Below are 15,401 nucleotides of genomic sequence, written 5' to 3'. Positions count from 1 at the left end.
GCTAAAAGCTGGCTTGTATTGTGTTGGCCAAAAAGTCTGTATGGTTTTTTCCATGAAATAAAAGACACCTTTTTTCATCTTCACCAATAACTTTATTGATTTGGATATTTTGAGTACGTTGGCTATCTCCTGTGTGGCAGACCTTGGTTGCTCTCAGTTAATGTCTCCATTGACTGCAAATGGTTACCCAGCTGAGGAGAATCATCCAGCCAGGAGTCTCCGGGTTGAAACTTTGCAGACTATTTTGACATGTTCAGTCAGTTGCAGCACCTTCTCCTTACCCTGCTCAAATCTTTTTTTGTGTTTCAGTTGTGTTCTTACCTTTCTTGAAATAATAAAGCATAATATACCAAATATGTTGCATATTTTCCTCCATCTTCAATATTAAAATGGCTATACAAAAATTCACCAATTTTTATGTTTTTCAAATGCACACTAATACAACAGGTGTCACAATACAATCTAACAAAATTGTTTCGAGTGAAGTTAAAGGCAACTAAGCGCTACTAGAGCCACCTTACGGAAAAAAACCAAACGACATTTTTGGCCAACACAGTTATTGGTTAATAAAGTAGTATTTTCTTAATTGGGAACTAAGAGACTAAAATTAAAAAAATACTAAGCAAGAGTCCAAGAATCTTTTTCTTTGATAAAAATAAGTAATAAACACACTACAACTTGTTTCAAAGTGTTTGCCAGGAAAATGTGTTGCACAGGTGGGGAAAGGGGACACAGCTGGAAGGGGTTATGCCCTGGGAGGGGTTATGTCGGACAAGTTAGTGGAGGGGCTACTCCTGGACCTGCAGCTCACCTGGTCCCAGGTCCATGAGCTGCGATGCTGAGGGCCCTCTGCTGGCCTGGCCTGTGTCCTCGCCTGAATGGTGGTTCTCTCTTTCCCTTTACTAAAGGGAGAGGGAGAGAACACATCCTAAGTCATGCTCTGCTCAGATCTCAGTTTAGTGTATGTACATTGCTGTTCAATCTGGAGATTTTCTTCCTTTTTTAAAAGATTACCAAGATATTTGTTGATGTTTTCTTGCATACTTTCTGTTTAATTAATTTTCTGTAACATTTTTTAAATCACAAGTGCTTCTTTGCTAATACTATCAAAGTATAAAAATATTGTAGTGTCCTCCCCCCAAATTCAAAGATCAAGCAATTATCTTTTCCTATAGATTTAATTTTGTATGGTAATATAGCATCTTATTTACTTCTTTAAAGAATCACGTAACAGATACTTCCGCCAAGATGGAGGCGTAGGTGGAAACATTGTGCCTTCTCGCACAACCAAGTTTAAAGATAACAAAGTTTTAGTAACAAAAAACGCAACCAAAACACAGAAAATTGAACTATACAGAAGTCTGACAACAACAAACCCTTCAGCCAAACTGGTAAGAGGGGCAAAACCAGCAGCAGAGCGAGGTTGGGCAGGAAAGATCCACCAGACCAACCCAGGCGCAGGACCCAGGTGCGCAGGCAGCTGTGGGCGGATCCCAGGTATGGAGAAGTGGGTGGACCCACTGAGGGTGCAAGGCAGCAGGCTGACCGCGGTCACACATTCACACACAGATAAACCAGCAAAGGAGCAAGCAGTGAGACAGACCTTGCAGGCCCCAGTGGTGGGAAGCAGCGGGGACCACTATTGCCCCCATTTGACCCCACCCCCACATACAGCCTCACAACCCAGTGACCTGGGTGGCCCCTCCCTGGTGAACACCTAATACTCCGCTCCTGATACATAACAGGAGGAACAGACCAAAACACGGCTCAAGAACAACTCAGAGCCCCAGAGCCCATAACTCTAAGCGACCAAGAAATAGCCAAACTTTCAGATGCACAGTTCAAAACACTTGGTGATCAGGATGCTCACAGAACTGGATGGTTTTAGTCACAAATTAGAGGAACATATAAAAGCTAAACTAATTGAAATAAAGGGAAATGCACAGGAAACCAATAGTGATGGAAAGGAAACTGGGACTTAAATCAAGGGAGTGGACCAGAAGGAAGAAAAAAATGACCAAACAGAAAAATATGAAGAAACAAGAATTTAAAAAAATGAGGAGAGGCTAAGGAACCTCCAGGACATCTTTAAATGCTCCAACATCCGAATTATAGGGGTACCAGAAGGGGAAGAAAAAGAGCAAGTGGAAAACTTATTTGAACAAATAATAAAGGAGAACTTCCCCAATCTGGCAAAGGCAATAGACTTCCAGGAAATCCAGGAAGCTCACAGAGTTCCAAAGAAGTTGGACCCAAGAAGGAACACATCAAGGCACATCATCATCATATTAGCCAAGATTAAAATGAAGGAGAGAATCCTAGAAGCAGTAAGAGATAAGGGGACAGTCACCTACAAAGGACTTCCCATCAGACTGTCAGTGGATTTCTCAAAAGAGACCTTACAGGCAAGAAGGGGCTGGAAAGAAGTATTCCAAGTCATGAAATCGAAAGACCTACAACCAAGATTGCTCTATCCAGCAAAGCTTTCATTTAGAATGGAAGGGCAGATAAAGTGCTTCTCAGATAAGATCAAATTCAAGGAGTTCATCATCACTAAGCCCTTATTATATGAAATGTTAAAGGGACTTATCTAAGAAAATGAAGCTAAGAAATATAAACAGTGAAAGGACAGCAAACTTACAGTTATTAAGAACCACACCTAAAACAAAAGCAAACTAAGAGGACAGCTAGATCAGGAGTGGGACCATAGAAATGGAGATCACATGGAGGGTTAGCAACAGGGGAGTGGGAGGAGGAGAAGGGGGGAGAAAGTACAGAAAATAAGTAGCATAGATGGTAGGTAGAAAATAAATAGGGGGGAGAGCAAGAATAGTAGGGGAAATATAGAATCTAAAGAACTTGAGACACATGTTCATAAACTAAAGGGGGGAATGGTGGAGGAGGGGGTGTGCAGGATGGAGGGGAATGAAGGGGGAGAAATAGAACAACTGTAATGGCATAATAAATAAAATATATTTTAAAAAAAGAATCACATAACATCATTGACTTCCATCATAATGAACACTTGGCTTAAAAATACTTGCTGAAGATTTCCTCGGGTTGTTTCCTGGGTGTGGGAAGAGTGAGCTTTCACTGCCTAGCAGAGTTCCCAGCCCACTAACAACTCAGTACCTATTTGATAAAATGAATAAATGACAACTAATAAACCCATGATGGAGCAATGTAAAGAGCCCTGAAATACGATGCAGCTCAAGGAGCAGGGAATATTCTGAGCTCAGGATTGGATGTGGGTGTCCGGCTCGGGGGCCAAGGAGGCCTTTGCAAGCACGCTATGTTCACGCTGCTTCCTGTGTCATGAGTGATCAAGTCCTTTGTCCCTGACACAGGAGGCTCATGTCTTCTGTTAGAGTCCATGGAACAACAACAGGCTAATTAATTCACTTGTCAGTAGGATATAACCAAATCCCAGCTCCTTCAAATATGAGTTACTTTTGTGACAGCATTATCAGAAAATTAGAAAAGATTGTGCTCTAGCAAATTGCTATTTTTCCATCCATAATTCCCTAAGTAAAACTGATTAGAATGCATTGACATGTTTCTATAAACAAACCTTAAAAGACAGAAAATGGGAGCCTAAGTCACTAAGGTTTTTTTTCAATATTTCCTTGAAGATTGAAAAAACACATTTCTGCCCTGGCTGGTGTGGCTCAGTGGATTGAGTGCCAGCCTGTGAACCAAAAGGTTCCTGGTTCAATTCTGGTCAGGGCACATGCCTGGATTGCAGGTCCCCAGTTGGGGGTGTGGGAGAGGCAAATGGTCATTGTATCTCTTGTACATCAACATTTCTCTCCCTCTCTTTCTCTCTCCCTTCCCATTTCTCTATAAATAAATAAATAAATAAATACATAAATAAATAAATAAATAAATAAATAGAATCTTTGGGGGGGGGAACCACATTTCTCCAGCTATTCCTCAGCTCTCAGCAAAATTAACTTTTCTCGCAAATAATTCTTTTGGGTAGTCTGGGGCTGATTCCTGCAGCCATCTCTTCCCATGGCTGGCATCCTACAGTGATTTCCCCACCCACCGTCCTGTACGCCTGATAGTGGGCACTGGACTTTGCCCACACAATGTGCATTTCTCCAACCCTCGACTTCATGCTTCAGTAGCAGCTGGTTCTGCTAATCCCTCTAGGTCTGGGGGCCTCAACTTCACTTCTTCCTCTTTGGCCTTTTACCTTATCCTCCCCAGTGAGAATCACTTAGGGTCCTGAAACCCACAGGCTCTGGACTTCATGGTGAATGGAAGGAGGGGAGGCCCGGTCACATCTTTAGAAAGACTAAGGAGGCTGGCCTATGAATTCGGGCGGGAGAAGAAAACTCTAAGACCAATTAGCTGTATCTCAGCAACTTTCTGTGAAACATCTGTACCCAATGTTTTCCATTCCTCAACTCCCATACAATTTCTAAAAAGCATACATACATACATACATACCAGCAAAGTCAGACATTTCAGGACCTTTGGCACTTACTGACCATTCCTGTTCTGCTTCCTCTTTTTCATCAGCTCACCAACACACACAGATGCCCTTCTCTCTCTCTGGCTGCTCCTTCTCTGGTTCCTTCATGGTTCATTTTTATCTGCATGTCCCTTAGAAGTTGCTTTTCTCCAGGGCTCTTTCCTAGGCCACCTTCCTCTCTCACACCTCTGCCTCTCCTGAGTAGCCTCCTTATTCCAATGGTTTCCGTCACTTCTGCCCTCATCCAGGCCTCTCTCTGGCGTTCCAGACTCCCCTCCGACTTCCCAATGAAATTTTCTGCTTACATGTGACATATGCACCCCAAGCTCAATGGTTTCAAAGCCTACTCAGCCTATTCTGACAAATCTCCTCCTCCTCCTCCTATGTTCTCTATCTCAACAGATGACGCCACCACCCACCGAATAGCCCAGGAAGAAATCAGAAGCTCCCTCCATCCCTGTTCAATCAGCAGGGCTTGTTCATTCTTTGTCCTAAATCCCCACTATCACTTTTCATTTGCTCCCGGGTGCCACCTGAATCCAGGGCACTGTCATGTCTTGTGGGGATCACTGCCTTTCCCCCTAAAATGCAGCTCCAGACCATTCTCCACTCTGCCGTTATAAAGACCTTTCTAGTGCAATCTTGAATATGTCCTTCTTCCTTAAAAAAAATCTCTGAACACTCCTCAATGCCTCCTAAAGAAGAAATCATTATTATGACTCCAGATCCCTTCATGCACTGGACCTAGTTCACTTCTCCATCTTCATTTTCTCGGGTTAAATGCAAATACTACAGGCCTGATCCCTGGTTTCATATGTCTCAGTCTGATGGAGGACACAAATGGAATGGAAATGAACCACTGAAGCAGTATCTATGTTTTTCCAAATGTTATGAAGACGGGAGACAGGAATAATTGCAGACTCCATTGGGACTGTGGTCAGGGGGTTTGATTTTCTATTTCTTAAAACTGAGACTCAGGAGGAGGAACAATCTAGGAAAGATTATAAAGATCTGTTTTGGGTAATAAAAATATACGTAATGCATTTTAAAGTATTCGTTGCCGATTACATACACACATACATACATCTCCTCACAATGCCTTGATTTCTGTCCTAAAAAATGATCTTCTTTCTAAGACTGATGTAAGAGTTCATGCATCACTAGGCTGGCAAAGTAGAGTGTGGCAGGAAGGCTGCAGAGGCTGGTTGCTTTTTGAGCACTTGATTTTTATCCCATGGTCAACAGAAAATTATGGAAAATTTGAAACTGGGAAAAGACAAGGACTAGGTATGCATTCTATATTGTCCATTTAGCTTTCTGTGTGAAGGACTGGTGGAACCTGGAGGGAACCGGGGGCAGGAAGACCAATGAGAAGGCAGTTGCTGTGGTTTGCAGTGATTCTGAGGAGAAATGAGGGTGACCTAGATTAAAGTTGTGGATGGAAAGATGAAGAAGTATAGGGATTCTTGAGATACTTGATGGTTCCAGATGTAGTTTTAGGGGCTTTACCTATAGAGAGACAGGGAGAAATAAAAAATGGCACTGAGATTTTTAGCTTTAACCAACAGATTGGATGCTGAAGCCGTTCCTTGAGATAGCCAATACTGCCAGAAGTTTGCAGGTGCACACGATACATTGAGTATGGACATGTTGAGTTTCAAGTGCTTTGGGAAATCGATTCAACTGGAATAACCGCTAAGTAATATAATAAATCATGTCACTCTGAATGTGAAACCCTTCCAGAGGCTCAACGTTGACAAGGGTACAATTTCAAATTTCTTAGCAAAACTTATAATTAATTTACCTTTTTCAGTTTCATCTCTGTCCCGTATCTCCACCCAGGTTCCCAGCCCAGACACAATTTTAGTTCCTCAAAGGGGTAACGCTCTCTGCCGTCTCAGGGACTTTGTGCCGCCTGTCCTGTCAGGATCTATTTTATTCTCCTTGCATTCCACGAAGAGTGAGACCCAGGTAAGGTGATGGGATGAAGTGATAAACAAAAGGCAACCTCATCCATGTCCTTGTGGAGTTTACAGAATAATGGCGTAAATACACACTAATCCAACAACTCCACAGATAACTAAAAATTAAATTAAACATTAAAATTGCAAGTGATGTAAGAGCTGCTAACAGAAGGTACTTAGTAAGGATAAGAGGCCATAGTGGGGTTTTGACGTAGTGAAGACTCGCCTGAGAAAGTGAAGTGAGCTAATTCAAAGGGGACAAAAGCTCCGTAGGCTGCGAGAACATCCCTGTATAGGCTCATCACTTGATACATTATAGGGAACTAGGGAAATACTCACTTTTCGTAAAAAAGTTCAGGCCCTGCAGAAAAGGGGGCGGGAACCGGGGTACGGGGGCGGGGGCGGAGGCGGGGCGCGGTGGAAGACTTGGCTATTTTGTCCCTTAGCAGCTGCCCTAGCAGGGCGTTGTAGGCCGCGATCTGGACGCACTGATTACTGGGAGTTGTAGTCTACCCGTGCGAGCAGGCATGGCGGCTTCCATTGCAGTGGGCTGTGGAGCAGCTACTGGCCTCACCCGGAACGTTGGACTCGCCAGGGTGCTGTTGCCTGTGCCGGCCTCTGTCGCCTGCTGTAAGTGGAGCGAGGCTTGAGAGCCAAGGACCAGAAGGGGTGCAGGGCCAGGGTGGGATGACCTCGGCGGAGGATCCTCGTAGAACCTCGAGCTGGGGGAGATTGCAGCATTCACCACAAGGGCAGGGCAAGCTCCAGCATCCCTGATTTTTGCTTTCTGCTCCCGCAGGGGCCCGCGCGGGGTCGGGCCGTCAGCAGAGCACTGGACCTTCCCAGTCCGGCACGTTCCAGCCGCCTCCAAAACCCGTCATCGTGGACAAGCGCCGTCCCACGGGCGAGAAGAGCAGGTGAGGCGGGACCTGGGCACGATTCCCTCGTGCTGTGTCTGCTCTCAGGAACCTGTATTCGCTTTAGGTCTGGGCTGAAAACCGGGGATGAAACTCCCATTGCACTAACTCGTGGGTCGAATTGTTGAGCCTTCGTACGTAAAGCACACCCAACTCAGGCTTGCCTTCCTCGCTTCTTCCAAACTAAACTGAACTTTGTCTGCAGTTTTACTAAATCAGAACTTCAGATGGGGATTTCCCAGCTTCGAAGGTATTAGTGTTTCTGTAGACCTAATTAAAAAGCCAATTGGCGGGGTGCGGAGCGGAATACTTGATGTGAGTACAGGCTTTGCGAAGGGACTCTGGGCTGTTGATTGGATTATCTCTGCTTGTGTGTATATGTTTAACATTTCAAATATTCCGTGGTTCTCAGTTGAAATAAAGTTGAATTTATGGAATTCAGAAATTAAGAAAAGACTTTTATTCAACTTTTTTAAATGTGGAAAAGAAATAGCTTTCTTAAATTGCAGCACTTAATGAATTCAGTTAAATGAAATATAAATTGTGTAATAATTGTGGAAAACAATTTAACACAATTTAGTAGGTTTGAGGTTGTGTATGTTTTTCCATCCAGAAGGGTATAAAACTTAAAGTAATAAGTATGAGAAGATATGTATAAGAGTGCACACAAAAGTATTGTTTGTAAAAAAAAGTAACCTAGATATCTAGCATGTGGGCTATTATATGGCGGTGAAAAATGAATGAGCTAGAGCTAACATGAGCTTCAAAAATACATGTGTAAAAAAGCAACCTGCAGAAGAATTGATATAGTATGATAGCATTTTTATATTGCCTAGACATATATATGCATATATAAGGATAAAAAGTATAGAGGGGAAATTCTCCACTTTCACAGAGCAATCAAACCTAGCTTTCCCAGTAACTCGACAAGCAGAGGTTATGTGCCTCCTGATGTGAAGTAAGATCACATCATCACCTCTGTAATATTTTTACCCAAAATATTTAACTTCGATCTAGGCATGTGGAAACAATAAACAAATCCAGATTCCAGGGACTGTCTATAAGACAGCAGGCTTTGGCTCTTCAAAAAAGTCAGTGTTATAAAAATACGAGGATGGGGAACAGTTCTAGTTTCAGAGACTGAAGAAGAGACTAACAACAGACACAGTGTATGAAGCTTGATTGTAGCTCGGATTGGGCAGCAAACAGCTATCAGACCTTTTCCAGGACAATTAGGTATATTTAAATATGAACTATATATTAGATTATATTTTTTAATTGATGCTGTAATTCTTAGGTGTCATAAAGGAATTGTGATAAGTGTAAGAGAATGTCCTTGTTCTTAGCAGATACCTTCTAAAGTATTGAAGGAGAAAATGCCTTGCTGCTTGTCATTTTCAAATAGTTCAGGAAAAAATCATGGTATATATGTAAATTATGTATACATATGTATATATAAAGTAAATATGTAAAATGTTCACAGTAGGTGAAGTATATTTGGATGTTCATTGTATTACTATTTCAACTTTTGGTAGGTTTGAACATTTTTTAAGTAGGGAATTGAGAAAAGGAAGAAGTGCATAGGGTAATCATTGCCAAATTTAATTACAGCACAGTAATTACAGGGGTAGACAGGGGTGCACAGGGGCTTCAGCCACATTGATGATTTATTTCTTGAGATGAGTGATAGGGACATGAATTGCATTGTAATGTCATTTATACTTTCCTGTAGATTAACATTTTATAATGAGTTTAAAATTAGTTCAAGAAACTAGGAAGATTCTTTTTTAAAGTCAGTTCGATTATTTATGTTTGTGTCTTTTGCAACATACTTTATTATAACACGTGCAATCTAACATGCGGCCCATGGTTATGGTCACAGGCTTTGGAGTCTGATGGACATTTATATCTTGACTTGGTAAGTTTACAGCTAATAAGACAAGTTAGTTATGTATCTTCTCTAAGCTTAATTTTCATCTGTGAGAAGGAGACAATGACACCAAACCACCTGGTTGTTGTGAGGATGAAATTATGCTGTAGATGTGCTTTTAACACAATGCCAGGCGAGTACCCAGGACTATTAGCTATTTTCATAAGTACTGACAACAATTTTAGAAACAAGATAAATATTTCTTATTTAGAGATGGAAGAATAAAATGCTTCAAAATTATAATCTATGTTTTTTTTTAAAGAAAACGCAGACTCTTTTTTTAATGGTCTTTAAAGTTTGCTTTTAATTTTTTTTCCTGCAGATTCTTGAGTCCTGAATTCATTCCTCCAAGAGGGAGAACAAAGCCTCTGCTATTTCAACTAGAAAGAAAAGACATGTTAGCAAGGAGAGGAGTGCTCCACATTCCAGAGTTCTATGTCGGTCAGTAAAGGCCGGATGCTTTTATTCTTAGTGGCTGGGGGGGGGGTTAGTTTTCTCGGCATAGAGAAGGTTGTTTTTCATATACCTGGGTTTTGCCTATGTGAGGTTCTTATTTCTAACATTACACCAAAGTCTTTAGGAAGTTACACGGTTACCTAGAAACGCTGTTGTTTGTTTCTGCGCCTGAATTTGTAGGAAGCATTCTTCGCGTCACTACGGCGGACCCATATGCCAGTGGGAAAACCAGCCAGTTTCTGGGGATTTGCATCCAGAGGTCAGGAACGGGGCTTGGAGCGACTTTCATCCTCAGGAATACTATTGAAGGACAAGGTAGGTGGGGTTCCTTTTATTTGGTTTTTGGAAAGTGTCATTTCAGGATTCTTTTATTTTCTGCACACTGGGGTAAGACATCTGTAACTCAACAGTTCGTGGGGGCTCCAAGGGATGACACGGACCCCGTGGCCTAAGAAGGTGTGGAAATTGAGGTGGCTGATTTGCTTTCCCTCAAAGGCTTCTTTTACTGCAGGGACAGCTGATAGAGGTGGGCTTTGCAAACTGGCAGCGTCACAGGAGGAGACCAATGACTGCAGCAGTGTGGGCACATTCATTTTAGGTGCAAATAGCCCTTGAGAACATTATGAGCATAATGACGTCTTTGCGAGTTCTTTCTCCTAAAATGAATGGTCCCTGGTTTGCTTTATGTTAATAGCAGTCACCACAGGATGGGTTTTATAAGAATCGGGGAAATTTTTATAAAAAGCAAAATTAGGTAAGCTATGCCTCATGAGGCAGAGGAACAAGTGGTAAAATTTTAGAAAGATTATGAATCCAAATGACAGGAGCAGTCAAGTTTCCATTCTGTATGTCGTGTGCTGTGTGACCCCCGGTGGCAAGGTGTCACATTCAGAAGGAATTGAACATGTGGGAACAGTTGCTGCCTTTTTTAACCTGCAGTGACCTGAGACGCTGTGCTTCACTCAGGTCCTGCACTGGAGAAACCTCGTCATAGAGAAGCACCAGCACAGGTGTGAGTCAGACAGACCTGGGTTTGATTTTCTTTAAAATTGAGATAATAGTTTCTACCTCCTGGGGTTGTGGTCAGCTGATCGTGGTGTTGTACATGAGGTGCTGGACACAATACTTAAACGTATGAGCTCCTTGTCGTTCTGTTTTTTAAAGATTTTATTTATTTATTTTAGACAGAGGGGAAGGGAGGGAAAAAGGAAGGGAGAGAAACATCAGTGTGCAGTTGGCCTCTCACACTGGGAATCGGACCAGTAAGTCTTTGGTTCACAGGCCGGCACTCAGTCCACTGATCCACACCAGCCAGGGCTTCTCCTTGTCATTCTTTACAGAGTATTTTGACTATAACCTGCCTGTCCCTTCCCCATCAATACTCCCTTTTTTGGTGGTCCTTTCTAGGCCAGTGACTTTGACTCTCATCCTTATGATGACCATTCCCAAATATATATCTTGAGTATGAACCCTTTCCAAATTCCATATTTGCATATACAACTACCAACTTGGCATTTCCATTTGGATATCTTCTAAGCATAAAATAAGTTCAAAGGAGAACTCTTTATTTCCCCTCACAGTGTGTTCTTTTCAAGTTTTTTTCCCTATTTCTACAAATGGTACCACTCCTCACCCATTTAATAAAAAGTTTAGGAGCGCTTTTTTTTTTTTTTAATAACATCAATATGTGGTTGCTTCTCACATGTGTCCCGCACTGGGGACCTGGCCCGCAACCCAGGCATGTGCCCTAGACTGGGAATTGAACTGCAACCCTTTGGTTTGCAGGCTGGCTTTCAATCCACTGAGCCAAGGTGCTGTTTTTAATTCCCTTTCACTCACTCAATCAGAAGATTTTTATAGCTCAGTCTCCAAAAAGTATATCCCAAGTTTGTCTGTTTCTCCGTCTCCATTGCTACTGCCCTTGTCCTCGCTGCTGCCTTGTGCTGGCAGCTGTGCGGTTTCCCTGGGTTACGTTCCTGACTCACCAATGAGCATGCTCCAGACGAGTGGGCCTTTTTCAGGTTTTTCAAACAGGGCAAGTTTGTTAAGACCCCAGGGCCTTAGCATTTCCCATTCTTGCTGTCTGGAGCATTCTCGGCCCTTTGTAGTTTAGGTTTAAATGTCACCTTTTCAGAGAGGCTTTCTCTGACTTCGCTATTGAAAGTCACCGCTTCCCATCCACAGTGTCATCGCCCTGTGTTGCTGGTTTGTCTGTCATCCACTAGACTGTCAGCTGTATGAGAGGAGGAGATCTGCTGTCGGGGTTCTGCTGTAGGCACAGCTCCTAAATCAGTGCCTGAACCAGAGTAGTTGTGCAGGAAATACTGGATGTTAACGTGGATCATGTACTTTACTATTTCTGTTTTCCTTGGGACCATTCCAGGAAACCTTAGAATATACTGTTGCCATTAAGCATTTGGAGGTACAGATGGTATATATTAAGTTGTTACTTGTAGCATCTTGGAAACATTAAAAACTGTTCTTAGCTTGCTTCCTACAGAAAGCTCCATAGTGTTTAAACAATAATGACAAAAAAAACCCCAACAAAACAAAACCAAAAAACCCACCAAAAATGAGGCTGTCCTTACAAGGGCTTCTAAACCAGTTAGAATTTTAAAATGTATTTACTCTTTTTTGCATCATCAATCCTCTTCCTCTTAATGTAGATGACAGAGCTCTATTTAAATAATTGGGAAATAAACTACACGACAGTGAAAAATTTACTCAAATTTTCTCCAAATAATACTGTCAGAATTAAAGAGCTATTTTCTCAGTGTATTTATAGCAGACATCATTCCTTTGACTTTAAAGATTGAAATTTATGCCACATTTCCTGGCTGAACTTTCCTGCCTTGTGCTCGTTCCTTGATGAAATAGCTTTCACTGCATTGGGATGCTCATGCAGGAATCTGGACTTCGATTGTAAGGATGTTTCCTTCTCTTCTTAGGTGTTGAGATTTGCTTTGAACTCTATAATCCTAGAATCCAGGAGATCCAAGTGGTCAAATTGGAGAAGCGTCTGGATGGCAGCTTGCTGTACTTACGAGACGCCCTTCCCGAATACAGCACTTTTGATATTAACATGAAGCCAGAAGTACAAGAATCCAGCCAAGAGGTTCCTGTCAATCAGGTATAAGTTGAACACTTCAAACTGGAAATTGAAGTATAAAATAAGAGTCATCTTAATGAAACCTTTAAGAGAATTTTGCTTGTGACTATCAGCCTAATTTGTCCCCCTCCCGCCCCCCTTTTTTAATCTCTTCCTCAGCTGAAAGTGAAAATGAAGCCTAAGCCCTGGTCCAAACGCTGGGAGCGCCCCAAGTTTAATATTAAAGGGATCAGGTTTGACCTCTGCTTAACTGAAGAGCAAATGAAAGACGCTCAGAAGTGGAGTAGGCCGTGGCTTGAGTTTGACATGATGAGGGAATACGATACTTCAAAAATCGAAGCTGAGATATGGAATGAAATTCAAGCATCGAAAAAGTCTTGATCTGAAAATGTATTTAGCTTCTTGCAGATAATACACTGACAGAGGATTTTTTAGAGACCAATTTAATTTCGTATATTAGGACATAGTCATTCAATCAACTAAGCATTCATTATTTTATGACTTACTGTTTTAAAATTTTTAAATTAGTACATCTGTTTATTACTTTAAAAGGTGAAGTACACATGCCAAGTGGTCTGGTGTCTGTTCTGTTACTGGAGGCGAAGCTAAAACAGAGTTAGGTTAGCACAGAATCCTCTCACGTAAAGTGGACAAGGAAGCAGGTGTGCAGCCCTGACCAGCAGGATGCACCCCCGCAGGCAGGCACGGCCCCCCCCACATCTCCAGTCTGGCGTCGGAGCAGTGCAGGTGGCCTGTGGTGTCTCCACTTGTGGACGTCACTGGAGTCCCCCATGTCCACCACCTGGTACCCAGTCCTGGTGAAGCAAAGGGGAGCAAAGGCCAGTGGCCGGGCAGGACAAGTGCACTGTCTTCCGGAGCATCAAGGCAGGGCATGGTCACTTCGGGAGGCATTGGGGGCAGAGAACAGAGGGTGAGAGAAGGTATCTGACCCCAGCTCCCCTGGGTCTTCCAAGCCCCTGCCCTCCCCGCTCCCAGCTCCCCCTGACCCAGTCCCCGGAAGCCAGGCCGGGAGACCACAGCTGGAGGGGCTCTGGCTTCATGGGCTTTGCCAGGTCTCCATGTCCACTACCCTTGGAGAGGACCTAACTCAGTCTCTAAAATCTAAATCGGACCATGTCTCTTCCCTGCTTAAAGTGCTGCTCTGTGGGGTAAAGTGCATGAAAGGAGACTGGAGCCTGACTGGCATGGGGGCTGCCCCTCAGCAGCCCTGAACCCAGCACTGCGGTCGGGGGTGATGGACGCTTTTATCAAAACCATCAGTGAGTGCTGATTTTATGTCCCTCACGCTCCATTTTGAAAGGTGGGGAGCATGGAATGCACTTTAGAAGGATACGAGGACGGTGGTGGTTCAGACCTGGGCTCCGGAGCCAGACCTCAAGCTGCAGTCCCGGGCTCCCCGTGCTGCGTGCGTGGCCTTGGCCGGTCACCGAACCTCCCTGCGCCTCAGTTCCCTTATGTGCAAAGTGGGGGCTTAGGTGGCCTTTTACTCACGGGACGTCAGGACTAAGGAGTGTTTGGAAATGCTTAGGAGAATGGCACCTGGTGAGCCAGTGTTTGGTGTTAATAAATAAAATTTGTGTACTTATTAAGTTAACATGTACATACACAGACTTGACTTCTCAAACTCTATTTAATTGCATCCAGCCCTAAACTTGTCCCCGCCCTGGGACCCACTGCTCTCCCCGTGTGAACACACACCCCACCCCTCTCCTGTTTGTGCCGTTCAAAGGAAGCCTTAGCACGGACACGGACACCTGTGAGCTCGACCTGCCCCCTCCCTGGCTCACAGCCGGGCGCACACATTGGTCCATCCATTTCCTGTTGCTTCAAACACTTGGTCGTCAAAGGCCAAGTTTTCTCGTGAATCAACTGAAGACCATGGAGCCGGCCCCTGCCGTTACCACAGTGACTCCCCTGCTCTCTCCTGCAGTGAGTGACCGCAGGTGGCACCATTTCCTCTGCCTGTGCCTGGGGCGGTGGGGGGGTGGTTCCCATGGCTTCGGGCCCTGTGTTCACTGTGTGGGCAAATCCGGCCTCCGCAATGTTCTAGTTACTGTGTTTTCAGGGGCTCCAGACCCCTCATCCCAGTGACCTCATGAGACAACTGGCAGGGGGACAGACCTCAGCCCTGTCAGGAGGGAGCCACTTGAGGCTGGGTTAGCACCTGTCACCAGAGCCACATGTCTGAGTCATGGCGAAGGAGTGGTCATTTCATCCAGTCGCAGGGCAGGGACAGGGGCAGTGATTATTTTCCCGTCCCCAGCATTGCTGGGGCCAAAGTGTGTGCCCCCTAATTTTTATCTCGAAACCCTTAACACCACAGCCTCAGAGTGTGACTGTATTTAGAAATGGTGTCTTTAAAGAAATATTGGGTTAGCCAAAAAGCCCAATTTTTTCATAAAGTAAAAGATCCATCTTCCATTTTCACTAATAACTTTATTGACTTGGGTGTTTTGAGTACGTTGGCTCTCTCCCAGGTGGTAGAATGTTGATTGTTCTCAATCACTGTCTCGATTTGATTGCC

General features: G+C 43.6%; 1 protein-coding gene across 1 annotated transcript; it reads left to right on the top strand.

The window, feature by feature from the left end:
- Positions 1-6,940: 6,940 nt before the first annotated feature.
- MRPL19 (mitochondrial ribosomal protein L19) lies at positions 6,941-14,483 on the top strand. The gene is made up of 6 exons (XM_037130821.2): positions 6,941-7,074; positions 7,244-7,361; positions 9,614-9,732; positions 9,928-10,062; positions 12,696-12,877; positions 13,016-14,483. The coding sequence occupies exons 1-6, from the start codon at positions 6,972-6,974 to the stop codon at positions 13,235-13,237; spliced, it is 879 nt and encodes a 292-aa protein (XP_036986716.2). The 5' UTR covers positions 6,941-6,971; the 3' UTR covers positions 13,238-14,483.
- The last annotated feature ends 918 nt before the right edge of the window (positions 14,484-15,401 follow it).

The sequence above is a fragment of the Artibeus jamaicensis genome, unplaced genomic scaffold, assembly GCF_021234435.1.
Source record: "Artibeus jamaicensis isolate MK-2021 breed Jamaican fruit bat unplaced genomic scaffold, CSHL_Jam_final contig_384, whole genome shotgun sequence".
Classification (NCBI taxonomy): Eukaryota; Metazoa; Chordata; class Mammalia; order Chiroptera; family Phyllostomidae; genus Artibeus; species Artibeus jamaicensis.
Note: the sequence above shows the minus strand (reverse complement) of the source record. Positions and strands in the feature narration are given on the sequence as shown.

Excerpts from the sequence above, each read along its gene's own strand:
- MRPL19 (XM_037130821.2), top strand. The coding sequence starts at position 6,972 with ATGGCGGCTTCCATTGCAGTGGGCTGTGGAGCAGCTACTGGCCTCACC. Across the intron at positions 7,075-7,243 it reads GCCGGCCTCTGTCGCCTGCT|GGGCCCGCGCGGGGTCGGGC; the intron begins GTAAGTGGAGCG and ends CTGCTCCCGCAG. Across the intron at positions 7,362-9,613 it reads CCCACGGGCGAGAAGAGCAG|ATTCTTGAGTCCTGAATTCA; the intron begins GTGAGGCGGGAC and ends TTTTTCCTGCAG.